Source organism: Rhinatrema bivittatum, chromosome 3, assembly GCF_901001135.1.
Source record: "Rhinatrema bivittatum chromosome 3, aRhiBiv1.1, whole genome shotgun sequence".
NCBI lineage: Eukaryota > Metazoa > Chordata > Amphibia > Gymnophiona > Rhinatrematidae > Rhinatrema > Rhinatrema bivittatum.
The window spans coordinates 185,060,769-185,083,704 of record NC_042617.1 but is presented as its reverse complement, the minus strand read 5'-3'; the positions used below and the strand labels follow the sequence as shown (position 1 = coordinate 185,083,704).

General features: G+C 41.2%; 1 protein-coding gene across 1 annotated transcript in view; it reads left to right on the top strand.

The window, feature by feature from the left end:
* FMN2 (formin 2) overlaps positions 1-22,936 on the top strand; it is an 828,101-nt gene that overhangs the window by 132,950 nt on the left and 672,215 nt on the right. Inside the window, 1 exon segment of the mRNA XM_029594024.1 lies at positions 20,518-22,022. Coding sequence (XP_029449884.1) covers positions 20,518-22,022 — 1,505 coding nt within the window.

Sequence of the window (22,936 nt, the reverse complement as noted above, 5' to 3'; positions counted from 1 at the left end):
AGTGCTGAGGATATAGTGGTTATTTGGCACTCCTCAGTGGGAGGGGTGTTTCAAAGAATCAATCTCTATAAAACACAGAAGCCCATGAACTTTCTTATCTTTACCTATTTCTTCTGTCTGTGATGTATATTGAACCAATATAAATAGCTATTCAATTCTATTTTTCTAAATTAACCTACAGTACCACTTTCTTACCTCATAAGCCCTGCAATTCTGTTGCTTTAATTATATTTTTTATATATGCCATGCCTCCTCTATTCCTTCCTACCTTGCCCTTCCTGAAATGATTGTAGTCTGGCATAACATCTGTGTGAAAGTCTTTACATCTAAATTGGCTTCTTCCATGACTGCATCTAGATCTGGAACTTTACTTCACATACTATGAGAATTAGTGTCCATAGCTTTCCAAATATTGACCTTTATCTCATTTCTATGCAAGTATTTAATATTTTACTTTAGGGTTTTTTTCACCCATTGTGGGTGATCCTAGTTTAAAGACCTCTTTAGTAGGTTTGCCAGTCTGTGTTGAAAGACACTGTACACCTTCTTTGATAGGTGGACTCCATTTCTGCTCATCAGTTCTTGAAAAACCATCAATGCACCATTCATTTATCTCCAGAATGTGAGCTTCCCTGTCTGGGCATTTATCCTTGGCTGGGAAGTTGGCAAATACCATTTGTGCACCTATCTGCTTTACCCTCTGTTCCATAGCTTGAAGTCACTTCTGATGTAAACTGTGAGGTACCTAGCAATATTCATTCCAAAATGGATGGAGCAGCATTGGATAATAGTCACTATGCTTGAGGATTTTTGGCAATATCTGTATAGTAACTTGTATTTTGGCCCCCCGACAGACGACACACTTCTTGGGACATGTCTGGTTGGCAGATGGATGATTCTGTGCGCCTCAGGAATAAGCCACAAACTACACTACCTCCACCTCCTAGGTATGGTGGTTGTTGAGCCTGCAACTTTGTGGTTTACATGATTTGATTTCTCCTCATCCTGGAATGATTTCTCTTCTTCCATTTCCAGGGCTGTTTACCAACTCTTTATCTCAAGGGAAGTTGGTAGTGGTGTATGGTCTAGTAGCTATAGTAATCTGGGTCCAGCTGTTATCTTGTGGTTCAGGTTCATCTTTGATGCCTCAGTAACTGTCATCAATGTAGTCCTCATTCTCTTGGATACTTCTCAGTCCTGCCACATCCTCTGAGTTCTGCAGCTTGTTTCCTGAGGTAGTCAGTCTGCAGACATCTTTCACACTGAACTGATTCATCACTGTAGATGTGGACAGCTGTCTGGATAGCAGTAGAAGTGGTAACAGCAGCCACTGCCTTGGTGATTACATTGTTGTTTTGGCCATCCTTCAGTTGTTGGGAACTTCTGGTCCCTGTTGAAATATATGAAACATCTGCCAGTCATCGCCTTTTCCTCAATTGTCCTGCAATTAAAATTAGCTAGCCTAAAAGACCCAGTTTATTGTGAACATATTGCTGAGGCCCTGGAGGAAATTTTTCCCTTAATGATGTGGCAGGGGAATCCCCAATAGGGATATGGGAAGGCATGAAGGAGGTCATACGGGGTCATTGTATTGGTCTTGCCTCTTACCGTAAGAAATGGCGACAGGCCCACCGTGAGCTCCTAGTGCGGGAACTTAGGGATTTAGAAGAGAGACATAAACATAATCCGGGAGGTATCCCCATAAGGCGGTTGACCCAAAAGAGGGAGGCGATCGCGGCGATGGATGTGGAAAATATAGCTTATGCATTAGATCTGCTACACAAAGGTATCATGAATTTGGGGACAAAAATAGTAAATTACTGGCCAGGCAGCTGCAGGCCCGATGTGTATGGGCCCTAGTTCATAATATTAAGAGTGCCTCCGGTGAACTACTTCTGAATCAGGAGGTGATTCAAAATAGTTTTAAGCCATATTACGAGGAGTTATATACGCCGGAAGAGGAGCCCACTAAGGAGGACATAGATTAATATTTGATAAATATACTGTTGCCCTGCCTATCTGTTTCGGAACAGGCAAGGCTCTGTAAATCAATTTTCCCCTTGGAAGTAGATTGGGTGATTAAGGACTTAAAGGCTGTGAAGTCCCCGGGCTTAGATGGGTTTACACCCTTGTTTTACAAAAAATTGTTGTATCATTCTGAGGACTCTGTTACTGGCTATGTTTAATAGAATACGTGATGGAGGCCAGCTCCTCCCTTATGATAATGTAGCTGTGATCACCTTAATACCAAAGCCAGGGAAGGATAGTGATAACTGTGCCTCTTATAGGCCTATCTACCTCATCAATATCGATCTCAAAATCCTTGCGAAAATATTAGCGTTTCGTTTAAGGGAAAGGATAGGACACCTTTCCACGATGATCAGGCTGGCTTCATCCCCGGCCGGGCAATGGTGAATAACACATGGAAATTAATGGATTTAATCTATATAGCAAAAGCAAAAAGATGCCCAGTCGTATTTATGACTTTAGACATGGAGAAAGCCTTTGGTATACTGGCCCTTCCTGTTCGCTGTCCTGGCTAAGGTAGGCCTTGGGGGAACTTTTTCCACCTGGGTGTGGGAGTTGTTTCGAGATCCCCTAGCGTGTTTAATGGTTAACCATGATTATACTGGTAATTTTCCAATTTGAAGGGGAACTCAACAGGGTTGCCCCTGTCTCCCCTCCTATTTACTCTTAGTCTGGAGCCCTTGGCAAAGGTCATACTTAGGTCCAAAGATGTTCAGGGGGTTAGCTGTGGTGGGCATCACTACAAGATTACGCTATACGCTGATGATGTCATCCTATCTCTCCTAAAGCCTATGGTATCAGTCCCGGCTGTGATGTCCATGATTGAGAGGTATGGGAGGCTCTCTGGTTTATGAATGAATACGGATAAATCGGAGATTCTTCTGGTACATTTCTCACATGACATATTGAGATCCGCGTGTTGAGTTTGTGCCTGCTTTTCGCCCTCACTCCACCCTCTCTACCTGTGTGGAGACTTCCTCTGGGCCTGATGAACGGCTTGCTGCTGTGGCATCTCCATGCCACTTCTCCCAGGCGTCCCCGGGCTGGCTCGACGCTGCGGATCCACCATGTTCCTGATGACGTAGGGTGTGCGCGTACTCCAAAGTATGTACCAGCAAGGGCATGAACCTCAGGGGTGTCCCCCTGTATTGATTTCATCCGCTTCCAACATAAAAGGACTTTACTTTTGCTAACAGATCGAGTTAGCAAGGACTCGCTTCGGCTGTCCAAGCTATTCTGCAACCGAAGGATTGATTGCAGGGATTTGTTGGACCGTTTCTCTCTACACTACTCTGCCTCCTCGGACTTACCAGGGGTACCCACTCCTTGGGGGCCCCACTCTCTTTTCTCTATTTCAGATTACAGATAGGAACCGGAACTCGCTCCTTGAGGGCCCATGTTTCTAAACCCTCTGAAGATTATTGCCTGGAAGCGATCGCAGTTATGGACATTGTGAGTTACTATTTCAGATTACAGATAGGAACCGGTACTCGCTCCTCGAGGGCCCATGTTCCTGAACACTCTGAAGATTCTCTACTGTCTAGAACCTATTATAGATACAGACAATTGTGAGTTACCACTGCTCTCTCAGAGCTTTCCCTGGAACCATGTACTCACTCCTTGAGGGCCTAACCCTTTCCAGCTACTGAGCGTCTCAAGACTTTATGTGGGTTATCTATCTATCTATCCTATCTATCTATCGTCTCTTTACAGCTCAGCAACCCTGGGATCGCAGTTCCAGCATCTGAGGGACTTCAGCCCTGCCGGGCATATCAGCTCACTACTTCCACCTCTGGTGGTTCTACTACCTGTCTAATAAAAGAACAATCTGTGTCTGTCTCCATACTCAAGCCTAGCCGGTGGTCCCTCTCAGGATATCCTCCTGGGGTGCTGTCATCTGCCATCGGCCCAAGGATTCACCAATTTACATTCCTCTCCAGCTGAGCACCCTCTCTACTACTCCGCTGGTACAGATTGCCAACTCAGCAGTCTATACCATAACAGATTGCCAACTCCTTAGCAGATCTGTTACAGATTGCTGGCTCCTCCTTCCATAGGAGCCAGTTCACAACAGATTGCCAACTCCTCCTTCCATAGGAGCAGTATTCTAACGGATTGCTAACTCCTCTCCCTTGGGGAGTAGATTCTATCAGATTGCTACTCTCATCTGCTAGCTCCTCCCATCAGCATAGCAGATCTACAACAGATTGCTAACTCCTCCCATCTTGAGAGTAAAGCCTAACACCGCGAAACGGGCATTCCCATATTTTATTTATTTGTTTTTATATACCGTTGTTCAATCTGGCATATCACAACGGTTTACAGTATAACAGGTCTCATAAGAGTTAGGCATCTTATTTTACATTGTAATTTTGTATCGTCTATAACAATATATGTTAGATTAATGGTAGTAATAACATGTCTTAGTGTTAGGCAAGAGAAGCAGTTATCAAATAACAAGTGAAAGTAACGAGTAGTAGTTGCTACAGCATTGATTAGCATCAGGGAAGGGTAATAAGAATTTAACAGCATACTGTTTGATTTAGGGGGTGTATGCAAGTTTTATAAATTTAATGGAAAGAATAGACTCAAGGGTAAAATTGGTGGGTAGTGATTGGAGGATAATGTGATTGTTAGAACTTGTTGGACATATTGATTGTGTGATGGGGGAGGGGGGCATTGTCTGAGTGAAATTTGTTGGTGTGCAGCTTGTGGCAAAAAGGAGGAGACAGCGAAGGGGTAGATTAGAGGGAGTGGGGGGGGGGGGGGGGGTGAAGGGGCAGTTAAGGGGGGTTTGCTTTTGTAAGTGTGGTTGGTAGGAGGTTATGTGGCTGAATGGAATGCTTTTTTAAAAAGCCATATCTTGAGGGTTTGTTTTTTTTTAAGGAGTAAGTTGTGGGATCCAGTCTTAGCTGAGATGGAAGGCTGTTCCAGAGCGTGGGAGCTGCTATCTTTAGAGCATGATCCCATGTTGTGGTCAGGTGTGCTGTTTTAGGTGAAGGTATTGGGATGAGTCCAATGTTAGTAGATCGACTGTTTGAGGAATATGGAAGTGGAAAGCCGTGCTCAGCCAGTCAAACTTGTCATAGTATAGTGCTTTGTGGATAAGAGTTAGCACTTTATATTGTATTCTGTGGGATGGGTAGCCAGTGAAGATTTTTGAGTATTGGTGAGATGTGATCAGATCTTTTGGAGTTTGAGAGATCTTGCCGCTGCATTCTGTAATAATTGCAGCGGTCTAAGGGAGATGGATGGGAGGCCCAGGAGGAGGGCATTGCAGTAGTCAAGTTTGGAGAATAGTAGCGCTTGAAGGACAGTTCGGTCGTCATGGGTGTGGAGAAGCGGTTTGACCTTTTTTAGGATTTGAAGTTTGAAGAAACTATCTTTTATTATTGCATTGATGTGTGTTCTCAGGTTTAGATCATCATCTATGATGATTCCTAGGTCTCTGACTATGGGGGCTAGTTTAGTCTCCAACTTTGATGTTGAGTGGTTGAAGCTGAGTGCTGTGGTGGATTTGTTGGTTATGTGTAGGATTTCAGTTTTCTTATGGTTGAGGTGGAGTGACATATGCGAAAGTAGTTGAGTTATTTTCTGGAGATGTGTATCCCAGAGTTTTAGGGTATTTGTAATGGACTCTTTTAGAGGAAGCAGGATTTGTACATCGTCGGCGTATATGAAATAGGATAGGTTTAGTTCGGACAGAAGTGTGCATAGGGGTAAGATGTAGATGTTGAAGAGGGTTGATGAGAGAGATGATCCTTGAGGGATGTGTGGAAGGGGAATTTGTTTGGATTCTGATGCATTTAGTTTGACTTTGTAGGATCGGTCTGATAGGTATGATTTAAACCATTTGAGTGTGGTATTGCACAGGCCAATTTCACTTAGTCTGTGTAATAGTGTTTCATGGTTGACAGTATCAAAGGCAGCTGGAATGTCTAGTAGGATCAGCAAGTATGAGTGTCCGCTGTCGAGGCCTTTGAGGATGGTGTTGGTGAGGAGTAGGTTTCCGTGCTGAAGTGTTTTCTGAATCTGTGTTGTGATGGGGATAGTATATTCTGGTTTTACAGGTGTTCGGTGAGTTGTCGGTTGTACATGAGGCCCTATCCGATATCTGGGGATCAATTTAGGGTTAGACCTTGAATGCCTTGTGCAACAGAACTATAGTCCTTTGATTAAATCTCTTTTGGGCGAGCTGAATAATTGGGAGAGGCTGCAACTGTCCTGGTTTGGTCGGATGGCCTCTATTTAAAATGAACTTTTTGCCTAAAATTAGCTATCTTTTTCAAGTACTCCCTTACTCCCGGAGGGCATACTGCGACCACTTCAGTGCAAGCTTTTTGCTTTTGTATGGCATAAGCGCCTGCCCCAGGTGGCACAACAGATACTTTATCAACCACGAAAAGCGGGAGGCTTGAGACTGCCCTCTTTGATGCGCTACTATGTCGCCTCTCAATTAAAGTATATTTTAGATAGCCACGACCTTAACTCGCCAAAGCAGTGGGTCTTGATAGAGCAATCTCTGCTAGGGGTATCTCCTTCACAGGTCATGTTCTGGCCCATGTGTTATAACACACGGGAATTGGCCTTGATGCCCCTGAGCCTTCAAACGACCCTGGTCATCTGGAAATGGTGGAAATCTCAATTATTAGGTGTAAAGCAATATTCAGCATTATCGCACATACAGCATCTTCGGGAATTCCCTATGGGACAGAGTAATCTAGTCTTTCGAAAATGGGCAGCCCGAGGCCTGACTAATCTTGGCCAATTATGGAAACAGGGGATGGTTCCATTCCCTGCTTTACAATCTTTGTATGCTCTACCAAAAGAGGATTTCTTAGCCTATGCACAAATTCGCCACTTTTTGTCCACAAAGGGCCCTAGGCAGGACCTACAACAGCCCTGCTCGATTTTTGAAGGTTATTGTATTTTGGCAGGCCGCATACAAAAGGGCATTTCGAAAATTTATCAATTGCTTATTCGTAGTGCAAAGGGGAGAGCCGCCCACATGGCTGCCTGGGAAAGAGACTTAGGTACCCAGTGGAGTGATGATAAATGGGAGGAGTGCTTTCAGATGCTCGGATGGTATTCTATGTCTGCGTCTATGATGGAAAATCTCTATAAGCTTTTGTATGGTGGCACTATCCTCCAGCACGGGTGGCACACTGGTTACCGGGCAGGTCTCCTTTATGTTGGCGGAAATGTTTTCAGCTTGGTACTTTTTGGCAAATCTGGTGGCAGTGTCCCTGGATACAACAATTTTGGGACTATGCCAACAAATGGCCGAGGCAGTTCTGGGTGTCAGGATTCCATTGCAGGTCGCTACTAGGGGTTCCCTGTCCAGCTTTAGATGAGCCACACAAATTATTTTTATTCCTTACAATGGCTGCCATACTGATTGCTATGCACTGGAAGGCTGCTGACCCACCGGGTTTGTCTCTGTTGTGTCACAAACTGCGACATATATGGTATATGGAGAAACTTACAGCATTACGCCGCGACACCCTGTCCAAGCTTTATAGTCTTTGGTCGCCATTAATTCGTTACATTGCCCGGGTTGAGGGGAATTTGGATGGGGAGACCCTTAGTGTCATTAAGAACCTAGTCAGCAGATTGGCACCATTACCATCTATTTTCTGCTTATTATAATAACTCTCTCTGGGGAAGGTTGGCATTTGGATGGCACTGGCAAACATTTTGGATTCCATCCCCTTCCCACCGGAGTGGCTGAGTCCCATAGGCCAGATGATGGGTCTCCGCAGTGAATATATATAGTGTTGCTGTTTTGAGGAGGGGAGGGTGAGAGGGGGAGGATGGGTGGGTGGTAAAGGGGGAAAAATATGGGAATGAGACTGATCTCTAGTTTGTCTCCCAGATGATATGCTCAGTACTGTGATGAGAATTTTACTGACAACTGCTTATATGTTTCTGGAATTTATCATACGATGTTATATTTGTATTTCTCTGTTCGTTTCTCAATAAAATAAAAAAAAAATTAGCTAACCTGTGGAATTTCACTTCCATCTCTACACTCGCTCAGAATCCCTGCTTTGTAGTCTTGCTTACTTTACGTTTGGAAGTATGAAGTGTCTTATATGTTCAGACTACAAAATACATTTATAAATCTGATGTATGTAACTTTGTAGCTTTCCCTTTCTAGACTCTTGTTGCTGAAGGTATAAAAGTAAAAATAGCAACTAGAAATTTCCATAAAGATCAAATATGATGCTACCATTTGTAATGACCCTCACCTCTAATTTGAAGTGCCTCTGCCATCATGCTGCATCCAAAGGACATGGCTGAACTGGATTCCTTTTATAGGTGGTTCAGCCGGAACTTCCTGTGGCACTGGCTGATGACGCCACATCCTGCATAACTATATAAAGAAGTTCCTTGCAACCAGCTAGCGCCTTAGCAATGGGTCTTCCTGCTTTTCAGTGTGTGTTGTTACTCCATTGTTCCTGATCTTGTTGTGCCTTGTTCCTGATCCTGCATGTACCTCCTGATTTCCTACTTCTGTCTGTGTCCCCTGCTCCTGCCCTTGTCCTGCTCTTGCCTGCCTCTTCTCGCATTGACCCTTGCTTCTGTTGAGACTGATCTCCCATGCCTGCTCTTGACCTGTTATCTGACTGTCTAAATGCTGCCTGGTATTAGACTTTGCACGCTGCCTGCTCAGACTCCTGCCTGAATCAAGACGTTTGCCTGCATGCTGCGTGCCCTGACCATTGGCCTGTTTCCAGACTTCCTTCACTCATTGGGACCTCAGCGAAGTCATACTGGCCCCTAAACCCAAAGGCTCAACCTGTGCAAAAAGGGATTAGTAAAGCTGAAATCCAGACCCAGTCCCTGAGCATGTCCGCCTACTAATGGCGTGGGCCTGCTAGGCTGTGTCAATCATGCTTCAGTCCCAAGGCTCATTGACCGTGACACCAACCTAACTTTGAAGAAATTTACTTAATTTGTTTTTATTTGTAGAAGACACAAAATGACCTAAATCACCTGCTATCCCTCCCCTTCCTGGTACCAAGTAGTAATTTTCTCCAACTGATGACTAGTAATTTATTCTAATCTATGATCCTAATATGTTTACCTATAATCTAATAGATGTACTATTTCTTCTAATTTTGGTTAGGGTTCATTTTGTGCTTATTTTTCAAAGGGCACTAATAGGTACTGTTATATACAATTTTACAAAACCCTTTTAGTTTATAAAATGTTTTTATATCTATTAAGTGTGTATTTTATAAAGAATTCTGTTGCCTTAGCTACTAAAGATCAGACCAGCTAAAAATAAATTATCTGAAGTATATAATATGGCAATATTAATTAAGCTCCCTCTGACCTTAAGTGCTTTGATTCCACAAATGACAAAATTTTACCTAAATTACTTCCTTGTATTATTCTGCCAACCAATGTCAAGTTATTCTTTGTAGTCCAATCTCCTAATTAGTGGGTTAGTCTATAAAGTTAGAATGAAAGGTAATAGTGGGTGGGGCAGGAGCCCCCTCTCTTCTACTCTTTTTAAATCTAAGAGGTAATACACAAGAAATAAAAATCAATACAAAATATCCCTTTTTCAAAAATAAATGCAATTAAGAAAATATATCTCCCTTCAAAATAAGGTCTCTGAATTCAAGCCAAAAAAATTACATTTGTGGTTCAGCTCCTCCCAAAATGCATATGCTTTGTCTTCTATGGACAGCTAGTTATGTTCTTGTTAATGCCCATTTTATAGGTCACATGAGAGACCTAAAGAGATCCTATTTAACCATTTGAAAATGTGGTTGATACATTTGTGACTTCCTTTTTAACAATGATTTTGTATGTGCTATTAAATGACAGCTAATGAGAATTTATTTATTCATGCTTGCCAGATTTTTACATGTTTTTAATAAAGGCAGAATATAAAGCCTTTTTAAAATAAGGCTAAGCATTATGGGTTAAGGCCTACCATGGAATGTTGGGTCTACCTAGGTGGCAGCAAAATGTGTTCTAGCGGGGAGTACACTGTGCTTGTGCCTGCATACTGCAGGGTGGTGATCTTTGTATCCCGTATGCCAGTGTGGGGGTGACACTTAAGGCAAAGGGTTTCCAGATTGGCACCTTTAGAACTATAATTGGTACATGTTTAGATCCTACTGTTGACTATTGATAACTCGTGCTACAATATAAAAAGTTGTTGCTCCTATTGAAATCAACAGAAATCAGTTTTTATTGGAAGTTATAAACAAAAGGAAACCTTTTGATAAAGTCAAGAATAAAATAAATGGAGTAAATGTCATGACATGCTTATACAGAAAATTTCAGTAATCAATTGAGGGAGGAAACCTACTCACATTATAAGACTTGATTTCAACAACTTCCCATCTTATCTAAACTGTTTTAGCTATTTTTGATAGGTATGTGAATCGGGCTTCTGACGATTGAAAATATCGTACAATATTTTCAAAATCGTCAGAAATTGGGGGCTCCCCGAAACTGATAGGAAAACGCCACAAAATTGTTTGAGGGTTCTCTTATCGTTTTGGGGGAGGGCGGGAAAGGCACACAAAAATAACCCCTAAACCCACCCTGACCAGTGCTCCTACCATGTGACAGGGGCCGGCCAATGGCACGGATACCCTGTCACATGGTAAGGGCAAAGGCCATCGGCGCCATTTTTATTAGTGGCAGCCGACGGCCCGAGAGTGGGAGATCGCTCCCGGGACCCCCACTGGACCACCAGGTACCTGTAAAAAGTTTTTTGGGGGGTTGGGAGGGTGGGGGAAGCTAAGGGATTAGTTTTAAAGGGTCGGGGTGGATTTTTTTGTTTATCGGTTCGGGTGCAGCCGATTTAAAAAACAAAACAAAACAAAAAACAAACAAAAAAACCCCAAACCCCACGATGTGAACCGGAATCAGAACCGATTCCGGTTCTGATTCACATCTCTAATTTTTGAAGACCCATTTATCAGAAAAAGACAATGTTCTAATAGGAATAATATTGAAAGTCTATTAGCCATGCAAACTGATAGCTTATTCTTTTTAAGGTGCTGCAGTTTGATGCCTAGGGTTCCAGGGCCTTGGCAGCCTGGTAATAAGGACAGCAACACTCTGTACTAGAGCAGAGCAAGCTGCCTACATATAGTGGGGATTGTATATACATTATTTAATTTAGTAAAAAAAACTGGTTAAGTTTGAGGTAAATCTTAAGATCTTTGCATGGGTTCCCATGTGCGCACATTTGCCAGTGCACATACATGGACGTGGTGATTTTATAACATACATGCATGTTATAAAATTGGCGGTGTACGTACCCGTCCGCATGATTTTATATTGATGTGCATGTGTGCGCAAATGCTGGCTCGAGCACGTGAGGGGAATTTTATTTATTTATTTTTAATTTTTATATACCGAAATTCTTGTACAATATACAAATCATACCGGTTTACATTAAAACAGGAGATGCAGGAAAAAAGTTACCTTTGTCAAATACATTTAATATTAATAACAATGAAAATTGTTAACAAGGGATAACAACTATGAAAAAAGAGAAAGGTAAAAAAAAAAGTGGAAGAAACATAGAAGTTAAAAAGAAAAAAAACGAAAAAAGGTAGCACCAAGGGTTGCACGAAGGGGTGCACAAAGGGGAGTGCCCCTTTGTTGTGCGATGCCTGGCGTGCGACGCCAGGTGGAATGGCGACGTTTACCGGCTCGACGCTGAGCTGGATGACATTACAAGGGGGCAGGTCTCATGCTCACTGTTTTTCTTCATAGCGATCTCCATTCACATTTTAAAGCTGATTTTTTTTCATTTTTTTTTTTTTTAGCTTTTCTCTTCAGTGAAGCATCTCAAAAGTGCTGGTGGGCAGCCCCCTCCGCCTCAGTGCCAGATGGAATGGCGCCATTTACCGGCCCGATGCTGGGCTGGATGACATTTTAGTAGTTGTGCGCATCTGTATCTATGTATGTCTATCTGCATATGTAGCTTGTCTGGTAGGGTGTTCCAAAGTTTTGGACCAGCAGCTGAAAGTGCTCTTTCTCTTACTTCGCTTAGGTGTGCTGAATGTATAGATGGAATTTGAAGTAGGCCCTAGTTGGCGGATGTTAAGTTTCTGGCTGGTACATATAGATGAAATGAGGCTGTTAATCATATTTTGAAGTATAGATAGAACTTTAAATTGTACTCTATTTTACTGGTAACCAGTGGAGTGATTTTAATATAGGTGTTATATGATCATATCTTCTATTGCCCGATGCTGATCTAGCTGTTGTATTCTGCAATATTTGCAAAGGTCTGATTGTGCTTGCTATTAAGCCTAGAAAAAGAGCATTACAATAAACCAGTAAAAATGTTTTTGTAAAACTGTTCTGAAATCGTCATGTGTGAGAAGTGGTCTTAACTGTTTTAGAATGTTCATCTTAAAGTACCCATTTCTTATTTTTTGAGATTTTTTCATCAGTAAATGGCTATCAATTTTTACTCCGAGATCACGGGCTTCATCAACTTCTTCAATTTTACTCTGGTCAATTGTTATGGAACTTGCTACAGTCATTGAAATCTTTCTGTTTAACAGAATGATTTCTGTTTGTTGTAAATTTAAAACTAGTTTCATGTGTTTTAGTAATTGCTGATAGATAAATATCCAGTGTCTTTAATGAATGCTCAAAGGAGATGTCTACTGGAACAAGAAACTATACATCACCTGTGTAAATGTAATAATTAACACCCATTCCTGATGATGATCTACATAATCCCAATTTCAGACAGTATTTGAATCATGATATGGTCTATAGTATCAAATGCGGCAGACAAATCTAGTAGCAGCTATGATCGTCCTGGATCACATCCTCTCAGGAGTTAAGGCCAACAGCATTGTTTCTGCACTATATCCAAATTTTTCCCAGTTTGCTCTGTTTGCCCCAGTAAAAGATAAGACTTCCTAATTCCCCTAGCTAACTTGCCTCCCTTTCAGCCTGTTAGCCCCGACCCTTAAAACCCCACTGACTAGGCTGTTTTTATTTTTGTTACATGACTTGCACATCATCCATAGCAGAAGTAAAGTTACGTGGAAGGGGACCCCGGTGCACGCTTATGCATGTAAATACTTACAGGCTGACTTAACGTTATAGATTTGGCCTGCTCAGACCCTGCCCACGCTCTTACCCCCTTTTTAATTTTTGATTTGTGCGCGTCGTAGCAGATACTCGGGTAGGCACGCGGGTTTTAAAATCCGCGCAGCGTGCGCTTCTCCCGGTTTCGGGGCGCATAGGGTTTTTAAAAACTGCCAGATTATCTTTAGACCCGGTACTCATCAACATTAATATATGTTGAGGAGCACTAAGGGTATGTCAGGCAGGAAGGAGAGCTTGTAAATGCCACAAAAATCTTAGTATCTGAAGAAAGGAAATGTTTTCTCCTCAGAACAAGTCTTTACTCAAAAGCACTGAAATGCACTTTTCTGAAATGAGATTCTCATTTAAAATTAGTCATTGACTTTATCTTCAACCTTTATGGTGTTGGCACTCAGTATGATATTTTATTGGAACACATTGTGATGTGAAGACTTTACAATCTGCTAATGAAACCAGAGGCTTGTCTTTGGAGACAACAAATTCTTCTTTCTCTTTCTCTCTTTCTTTCTCTTATATGATTTCATTGCAGGAATTTCACAACTTCCGTGGAGGTATTTAACCTAAACTGATGGCTTTACTGCTCTTGCACAGAATTAACTTGACAAATTCAGCATATATTCATTTAAACTGGTGGTTAGTATATTTGGAATGGTGGAATAACTGCATTGTAAGTCAACCTGTAGAGAGGCATTGGCACACCAATCCTTTAGTGCATCACTTATGCCTGAGATGACATTTCAAGCATTGTGGGGCCAATATACTAAACACTAATTTTGACAATGTGTATACTAATGTCCAGTGTCAATAAGATGCAAGTGAGGCATATGTTACTGCACATGGTAAAGCAAACATGTTAATGTGGCTGTTTAATACAGAAACTTCACTACACCTTTCCGAGGTGTAGTGGTGTTAATACATCTAATCATTTTGCATGTTTTCCATGTATATTTCTATGCCTCGAATAAGTAGTAAGCTATTTTGCATGCTTATGCACCTGATTACCTCAACATAGATTTTTTACTAATGCAAGCTAGTTTATGCACATTAACAGCTTATGGCAGGAAATACAAGCATTCATGCACATATGGAGCCCTAAATCTAAAACAGTTGTAGACTAAACTATTAGCATATTATGTAAAATAGTATGAGGCTAGCAATTATATTTGAGCAAAAGCAAGCAATATCTTGTGGTTTCCAACATAACTTTTCAGTCACTTGAAAATATATAAACTTTTTTACACAGGGGTAGAACTTCATTTTAAATAATTTTTTTGTTTGGTTTTTTTTTATGTGGACGCCCCCCCCCCCCCTTGGTCCGGACTATGAATTTACCCCTATGATTGGGGTGGGGAAGAGCCAAATGAGAAATTATAGTTACTAATATGATTGATCTTCAGGTTCATAGCCTGAATGGGGTATGAGACAGGGCCCTTGTCACCCTGATATCACAATTCTGTGCCTTTCCCAAAACACCTTTCACTTGTGGCACCACAGACCGGATAAAATCATCACACCAGAATAAACAGTAATTGACTCTTTTTTGCTAGTATTGTGTAAGTAGACAGTAAATCCAACCAGAACAATAAATGGGAAAAAGTACAGTAAGGAAGTATAATATTCCCATTCCCACCCCCCTCCTACCTCTTACCCTCCCCCCACTCCTTGGTTTCATTATTATTGTTTATTTTGTTGTATTTTGTTTTTGGTTTGTTTGTTGTTTTTCGTTAGTAACATCATATTGTTTCAATGTCATATTGTTATATTGTTATACTGTATCTCCCAACTGAGTTCATTGTAAACCGGCATGATGTGCTTCACGAATGTCGGTAAATAAAAGTTAATAAATAAATAATATAAACTTGCAGTTTTCTTATTTTATATCAAGGAATGCAAAAATAACCCTAGGTATGACCTGTTAACTAGGATAGCCAATATACTCTGTATTTAAAAAAAAAAAAAAAAGGAATACTAATAAAGGGAAGGCAGTGAAGTACACAAGTTTCAAAAATTGTCTTTACCCCTGAGTACTGAAAAAAAGAGGGGCAGGACAGATCCTCCCCAATGTTGCCAGTTTGTGAAGGGTGCACCCTGTTCCAAACACTCAATTCTGTAGGGAAAAAAACAATCAAGAAAATGAAAACCACCCTCTTGATGGTGGAGCTGGCTAGATGACAAACCAAATAAATGAGTGTTGCAGTGTGTGAAAGGTCTCTCTCCTCTAAGGAGCTTCCCCAAATGCTTTATTTGGTACTAAACAGAAAGCTGGCTTGGTTTCAGTCTTACAGAAAGACCACAGTCCATCAGTATTTTTTCCCGGCAAGGGTTTATGCTCTACTTTGGCTGAAAAGCTGAAGCAATTAAGATGAGATACTGAATTTGGTGACAAAAGGCAAGGAAATAAACCACCCCTCTTTTCTCTGCTAATCTACTCTCTATGCAAAGTTTAGTTTACTTAACTCAGTTTCTTAGGAGAGTGATCCATCCATATGCTCCTGGGCCTAGATATCTCTGGAAAAGGAAAGTCTCTCAGCTCTAGCTTCCTCTGTCCCTTGTTGGGATTTTACATGTAGCTTGGCAATAAAGCAAAAACAGTTGTATGTTTCTGTATTTCTTCAGAGCGCAGACTTCTGTCTTTCCGTTGCAATAATTAACTCTTCAGGAGAAGAACTGATTGCAGGGCTGCCAGATGCACTTCTCTCTTCCTGGCTTCTACATTGTAAGGCTCCAACAATGATAAGCTTATGGGGAAAGGAACCTGGTTTATAATAGCTTGGTACAAACTGTATAATAATTTTGGAAAGTAATTATTTAGTGCTGTCATAAAAATATGTAAATATTTTCCAGTGCTATTGTAAAGCAAAGACTTCCATTTTTTAAAAATGTTTATGGAAGGTGTCAGATTGCTATTGGTGGTAAAAGTAAGGAAGGGGTGACAGACCCAGAGTAGTATAGGGCAACTGGGTGGGTCAAATGTTCCTTATTTGCTGATATTTACTATTTTACTATTCTCTTCAGTAAACTTAGAGTTCATAGTCCAGTGTGTGTTTTTTCCTGCTTGCTTTTTTTTTTAATATATATATATATATATATATCTAATAATTTTATAGCCCTAGGAACCCATGCTTGTTTAATGTGAAAACATTTAAATACATATTACTGAAGGAAGTGTTTGATTTTGCAATAAATTTTAAAACGCACGTTAGACTCCCTATTATAATTAAAGCACTGCATAATAGGGAAGTGCCAATGTGGTTTTAGTAGGGATGTCTTGCCTTACCAATCTTCTAGACTTTTCTAAAAAGTTGTAAATATGTATGAAACCTCCCTCCCCTTGGCTGGGGGTCATCTTCCCTGAAGAATACTAGACTTACTACACCAGGGTGGGGGAGGAGTCTCTCTAGGGTCCCATAGAATGGAGGCAGGAATTCCTGCAAGGCTAAACTGAGCAGAGTTTACCTTCCAAAAATTAACAGACCACATAGAAGTTGGTGTGCCAAATGGGGAAAAGTTTACTTTGAAAAATAACCAGTTTCAGCAGTGCAAAGCAAATAGTCTACATCAAAACAGTCATAAAAACCAGATTCAAGAATGCACAATCCAATATTCCTCTTATTTTTTCCAACATCCAGATCTTATGGGTCATAAGAATCTTTCCCAGGCTCTCTGTTCACAGAAAGATTAGTGGTTCTAACTCACACTCACAGATGAACCCATGAGAATATTCCCCTTATTCTGGTAGAGAGATGCTCCAGGTCAGATTTCTGCAGATATCCCCAGAAAAGGTGCTCTTTCCTTCCAAGGACAAGTCAAAGGACTGGAGAGGCAGGCCAGAAATGCCACTTGTTGTTTCGTTTTTTTTTTTTTTTTTTCTCCTAGCATCTTAGACTTTTTAAAGCTGCTCAGATCAGCATACAACAGTTTTTTTTCCAAAACTGGAACTCGCAGCCATCTCCCTTTTTGTCATTGCTCATGGGAAAATCAGATTAAACATATTCCAACTCTAAACTATGCAAAAAAAACTTCCCCTTTAAAAGTATTTGTATCCCACACCCTCCAAGGTTTGAGGCTCCCAAGGTTGGGAGCCATATTTTATACTCCAGGTTTCACCCCATCCATTTTGGGGGCAAACCTCCATGTCACTCCCATTTTAAAAATGACAAGAGGTGGGTGGCACCTTATAGACTGACCAAGTTATTGCAGCATGAGCTTTTGTGGACAGAGTCCACTTCATCTGATGAGATGAGTAAAATATGGGAAGGGGGAGATACAGAACAAAGAGAAGACACTCACAGCAGTACACTTCTAGTGGTTAACCAGGGGCCATGTATAGATAAAGATAAGCCAGTTAATAGACTACATTTGAATTTTCAGAAGGCAAACGACAGTCTTCCATGAGAGACACCATATGAAATTACAAAGTTATGGGATAGCACGCAGTCTCTTATTGTGGATTGGTAAGTGGTTAAAAGATAGGAAATAGGGAATAAGATTAGATGGTCCATTCTCCAAATGGAGAAAGTTAGTGGAATACCACAGGGATTGGTAGTGGGGCCTGTGCTGTGTAACTTTCATAAATGATATAGAAAAGGAAATGATGTGTAAAATCAGATTTTCAGATGACAAAATTATTCAGAGTTGTCAATCTTTCTAGATTACCAGTTTTAGAGCCCTCTTCCATTTTTAATTTAGAGATTACCATGGATTCCCCCCTCTCAATGAAAGCTCCCATGAAAAGTGTGGTTTGTAAATGCTTTTATAAACTTCAACTCATTAGGCATATTAAACATTTCCTTGGTGAAGTTGATTTAAAAACTATAGAGCATGCTTTGGTCATGACATCACTTGTTTATTGTAACTCCTTATATCTTCTTTAAAAGCCTTATAATGATCCAGTTTGATTTCTGGTTGTTCTATTTTCAATCACATCACTCCTGAACTGATTTAAATTCCACTGGCTACCCATTTTTTTGAAGAACTCATATTAATTGTTATCAAGATCCTCCATGGTTTAGCGCCTTCTTTTTTAAATTCGATTTTAAAATTTTACAAGCCCTCAGGTACCTTAAGATCAGCCCCTCATCTTTGAGGTGCCTTCATTCCACCTGGTACGACTGGCAGAGTCTAGAGAACATCTGTCTTGCATAGCAAGCCCAGCATTATAGAATGAGCTACCAGAAACATTTAAAGCCGAGACAAACCTGTTACTGTTCAGGAAAAAATGTAAGGCCCACCTATTTAGTTTGACCTTTGACTACCCTTGAAATCACCTTCTAGCTATGGTTATGGTTTTTATGCATTAAGACCATCAATGTTTTATTGCAGGAGTCTTACCTTTTAACTGGGTCTTGCTTGTTACATTGTTTTACAGTGGTGGTAATGTGTGTGTGTGTGTTTTTTTTCTTTAATTTGTACGGTTTTTAAAATTTTTCATTTCAATTTTTATTTTATGTATCATTCTTTTTAACAAATAATGCATGTAGATTGTGACCTGTTTAGAATTGTAGATATGCGGTTATAAATATAGACCTTCATGAAGCCGTGAAGAACTGGGGATCATTCTTCCCACATCCATTGTACTCTTCCATGTATGTGAACCATGAGTTCATTTTTTTTTTTTTTTTGAGACACAAGGGAAGAGGGGCGGTCTGTCAAGAAATATTTTGGCCCTCTTTGAAGCTACCAAAAAAAAAATCTAAAGCAACTTACCTTAGAGAGCTTGAACGTGTGGCGCATGGTATCCAGTATAACTGTTCATCTCTCCAGCAAGAAAAGTCTTCTGTGATTTACTATTTGACCTTTCTAAAAGATTTACCAAACTAGAATATTGAAATCATTTAGGAGAAAATGCTCACAATATCAAGGAACAGATTTTATAGGCTAAGCAGTAGTAGGATAGTCCTGAAGGGGAATTAAAACTAATAAGAGTGCTTTCAGTGACTTCTGAAATGTTTAGTTCTGTATAGTTATAAAGTAGCACTGCAAGAGGATTGGTAATGAACTTAAAGCAATAAGCCAACAAAAAATAGTATATTAGGGCTCTTGACCCGCACATTTGTATGCCTAGAGCAGGCGTTAATTTCTGAGCAATCCAAAAAAGTGTACAGAACAGCAGAAAATACTGCTTTTCTGTACTTTTTTCAACTTAATATCATGGCAATATTAAGTCATAGGAACAAAAAGAATAGAATGTAAAAAAACAAATAAAACAAAGTGTGCCGACTTCAGGTTAGTAGAAGGGATGTCCAATTAATGAGTGTCCATGTTCCTAACCAGTGGCTGTGCACAGGTTAGGAAAAGGGGTGCTCATAAAGTCGAGCATCTGTTTTCCTAACCCTCTGACAGCCGACCTCTCTTGGGCACCTGCTGCTGTCTCTAGTGCCTCCTTGGCAATGCGACACCCCCACCCCCCATTTAAATATTTGATCGAGCACCCAGGAGAGGTGGCTGGGCGGACGTTAGGAAAGTGGGCGCTCAGCAATGAGCGCCCATTTTCTGCAATTTATTGGATCGGCCTGATGGTGCTTGTTAGTATTGTTGCTGATTGCCCTCTGGTTTATGCCTTAGTGACAGTATATTGGTGGTTTTCTAAACCTTAAACTGAAGTAAAAAAGCACGAAAGAGCTTGTTGGTAATGCCTTAGTTTCATGTACTTAGTTATAAATACTGAGCAGTACACATACTGGTGTATATTCTCATTAGAGAAGGGATCCATTAAATGTGTACTTATGTCTATTATTATAAATCTAATTCCATGATAGAATGGGTTAATATGAAGGATGATATATTGGCCTACCTGCTTATCTGGAATGATACAAGGTAAATAGCTAAAATATGGCAATTTGTTTTGATGGTAGAATTGAAACCTGCCCTGACTGAGTCTTAAACATCTTGATGCTCAGGTTTCCATATATTAAGATATTTTTCTGTTAATTTCATAAATAAGTCCAAAGATAAATATTGGTTTCTTTGAGGAGACCATTCTCCTTGCTCCATATTTCTGTTCAAGAAATTCCATTACAGTGACAGGATTATGGATCATGAGTCATAATCCTCATACCACAAAATGTCTTAAATTGACAATCTCTAGTTTCTACTATGTGTAACAGTTTCATTAGGTCCTGCTTAGTAGTTCTACTGACTTATACCTTATTGTAAGAGTGAACATAAAGCTCCATTTTAAGGGGAACAAGCTGAACCAGTCCAAGTTTTCTTCATGGCATATACAGAGATGATTTTGGTAAGAAAACAGGACTATAATAGGGAAGGAAGAACAAATAGGACAATAGGATAAAACCAGGACTGCCTCAGCCTGCCCCATCTTGACATGGAGCTACATGGGTCATCCTATTGATTGTGCTTTTCTCTCTTTTGAAGGATGACTATGAGGAACATGCAAATATAATTCAGCAGCTTGAGCAAACAATTGAAGATCTGAGGACCAAAATTTCTGAACTGGAAAAACAATATGTGCCATTTGATAAAGACTTCACGAAGGATGCAGGTGGCCAAACTGGAAAGCAGCAACTTAAAGATTTAAGGGATGTGGATTATCACACAGCCAGCCAGAATGTATCCCTCAAAAACATTTTGCAAGTAAAATCTGTACAGACCTCACCAACTGAAGAATGTTTATCTCACCTAGTGCCTTCCGCAGATAATACATTGCCACAGCCACCACCTGTGGTTGCAGAGGATACAAAAACTGGCTTGAGCCTGCAGCTGCCAACTCGTGAATTTCAGCACCATTTGACTTACTGTTCTGAAATATCTGTCGTTTTATCACCAAAACCAAACTCAGAAAAACTGGATCTAAGCCATTTAACAGAACCTTGTCCTTTACTTCCAGTTCCACCCCCACTTCCAGAGCCTGACACTTCATCCATTTCAGATCAGAGTCGGACTGAATTAACACTCCTTTCATCTTTAAGTACTGAGTGTGCGGCAACCATACCACGTGTCAATGCAGGAATCTCAGCTGCCCCTAGCATTCCCCCTGCCCCTCCTCTTCCCGGTACATGCTCTTCTCAACTTTCAGAAGGAATAAATGTTTCGCTGTCCCTGCTCCCATCTGGTATGGGAGACCAGTTTCCAGTACACCTGCCTGATGTTGGAGTACAGTCACTGTCGTCATCTGGCTTTGGGATCTTTCCACCATCTCTAACCATTTTGTCTGGTATGGGGGTGCTTCTGCCACCACCACCACCTCCTCCTCCCCCATTGCCTGGCATGGGGATCCTTCTGCCACCACCGCCACCACCACCTCCTTTGCCTGGTACAGGGATCCTACTGCCGCCGCCACCACCACCACCTCCCCCTTTGCCTGATATGGGGGTCCTGCTGCCACCACCTCCTCTGCCTCCTCTGCCTGATATGGGGGTTCCACCACCTCCCCCTCCTCTACCTCCATCTCTGCCTGGTATGGGGGTTCCACCACCTCCCCCTCCTCTACCTTCCTCTTTGCCTGGTATGGGGGTTCCACCACCTCCCCCCCCTCTGCCTCCATTTCTGCCTGGTATGGGGGTTCCACCACCTCCCCCTCCTCTACCTCCATTTCTGCCTGGTATGGGGGTTCCACCACCTCCCCCTCCTCTACCTTCCTCTTTGCCTGGTATGGGGGTTCCACCACCTCCTCCCCCTCTGCCTGGTATGGGGGTTCCACCACCTCCTCCCCCTCTGCCTGGCACAGGCCCTCCGCCAGCACCAAGTTCATGCTTGCCAATGTTTACTCCACCAGCATGTGGGTATCTTCCTCCTCCGCTGCCAGCTGGTTTGTTTGCATTAGGAATAAATCAAGATAAAGGAAGCAGGAAAACTCCTCTAGAACCATCTCGACCAATGAAGCCTCTTTACTGGACAAGAATTCAGCTGCATAGTAAAAGGTAAAGACTGCCTTTCTTTAAATTATCAACATTTTCTTCATGTGTATGTGATATTTAGCATTCAGTGTTAAAGTTTAATTTTCAGTTTAACATTTTGAAGTTGTTTTTTTTTTTAATCTAAAAGTTGTCTTGTGTTGAATGTATGCTCTTAAGGAACAATATAGAAGATATTGGCAGAAAAGGACCATTTGGTTCACCCAGTCTGCCAGTTTTTATACAGATCTACCTACAGATGTTAGCTGATACACGGTCATTTCTCTCCCTCTGCCCCTAATGTTGATATTCACTGTCTTTTGTCCAGCTAAGATTGAGCTTAGCTGGACAAATGATAAGATTTGAAAATTCATGCTGGTTTGTTATCCTGCTAAGTAGTTAGCCAGATAAAACTTAGCTGGACATCTCAAAGGCATTCAGGAAGGGGTGAGGGGACATTTCTAGGTGGAGCTAAGTTAGCCGGGTAGGTTAATCCCAAAATTCAGGGTTTGCCAGATAAGCTATCTGGCCAACTATAATTGTGCCATAGAGCTGTCCTAAAATTAGCCAGATAAACTTATCCAGCTAATTTTAAGATAGACAGATATATTTAGTGGCACAGTGCTGCTATTAAATATCACAGCTAAGTTAGCCGGATTAACTTATCCAGCTAACTTTACCAGCTGCCCAGTAGCTGAAAATGGACCCCTTTGTGTTTGTTCTATGCATGCTTGAATACTGCCACTATTTTGATTCCTATAATCTCCACTGGAGGTCTATTCCAGGAGTTTGCCACCCTCACAAAAAATAAATAAATAAAATAAAATTTCCCTTGGTCTTTTTCAGCTTTTCGCCCGTCAGCGTCATATCATGGAGCAATTTTAGATCTAATTCTCAGTGGAGTGAGAAAGCTAATGGTGGTGGGGCTGCTTGGTAATAGT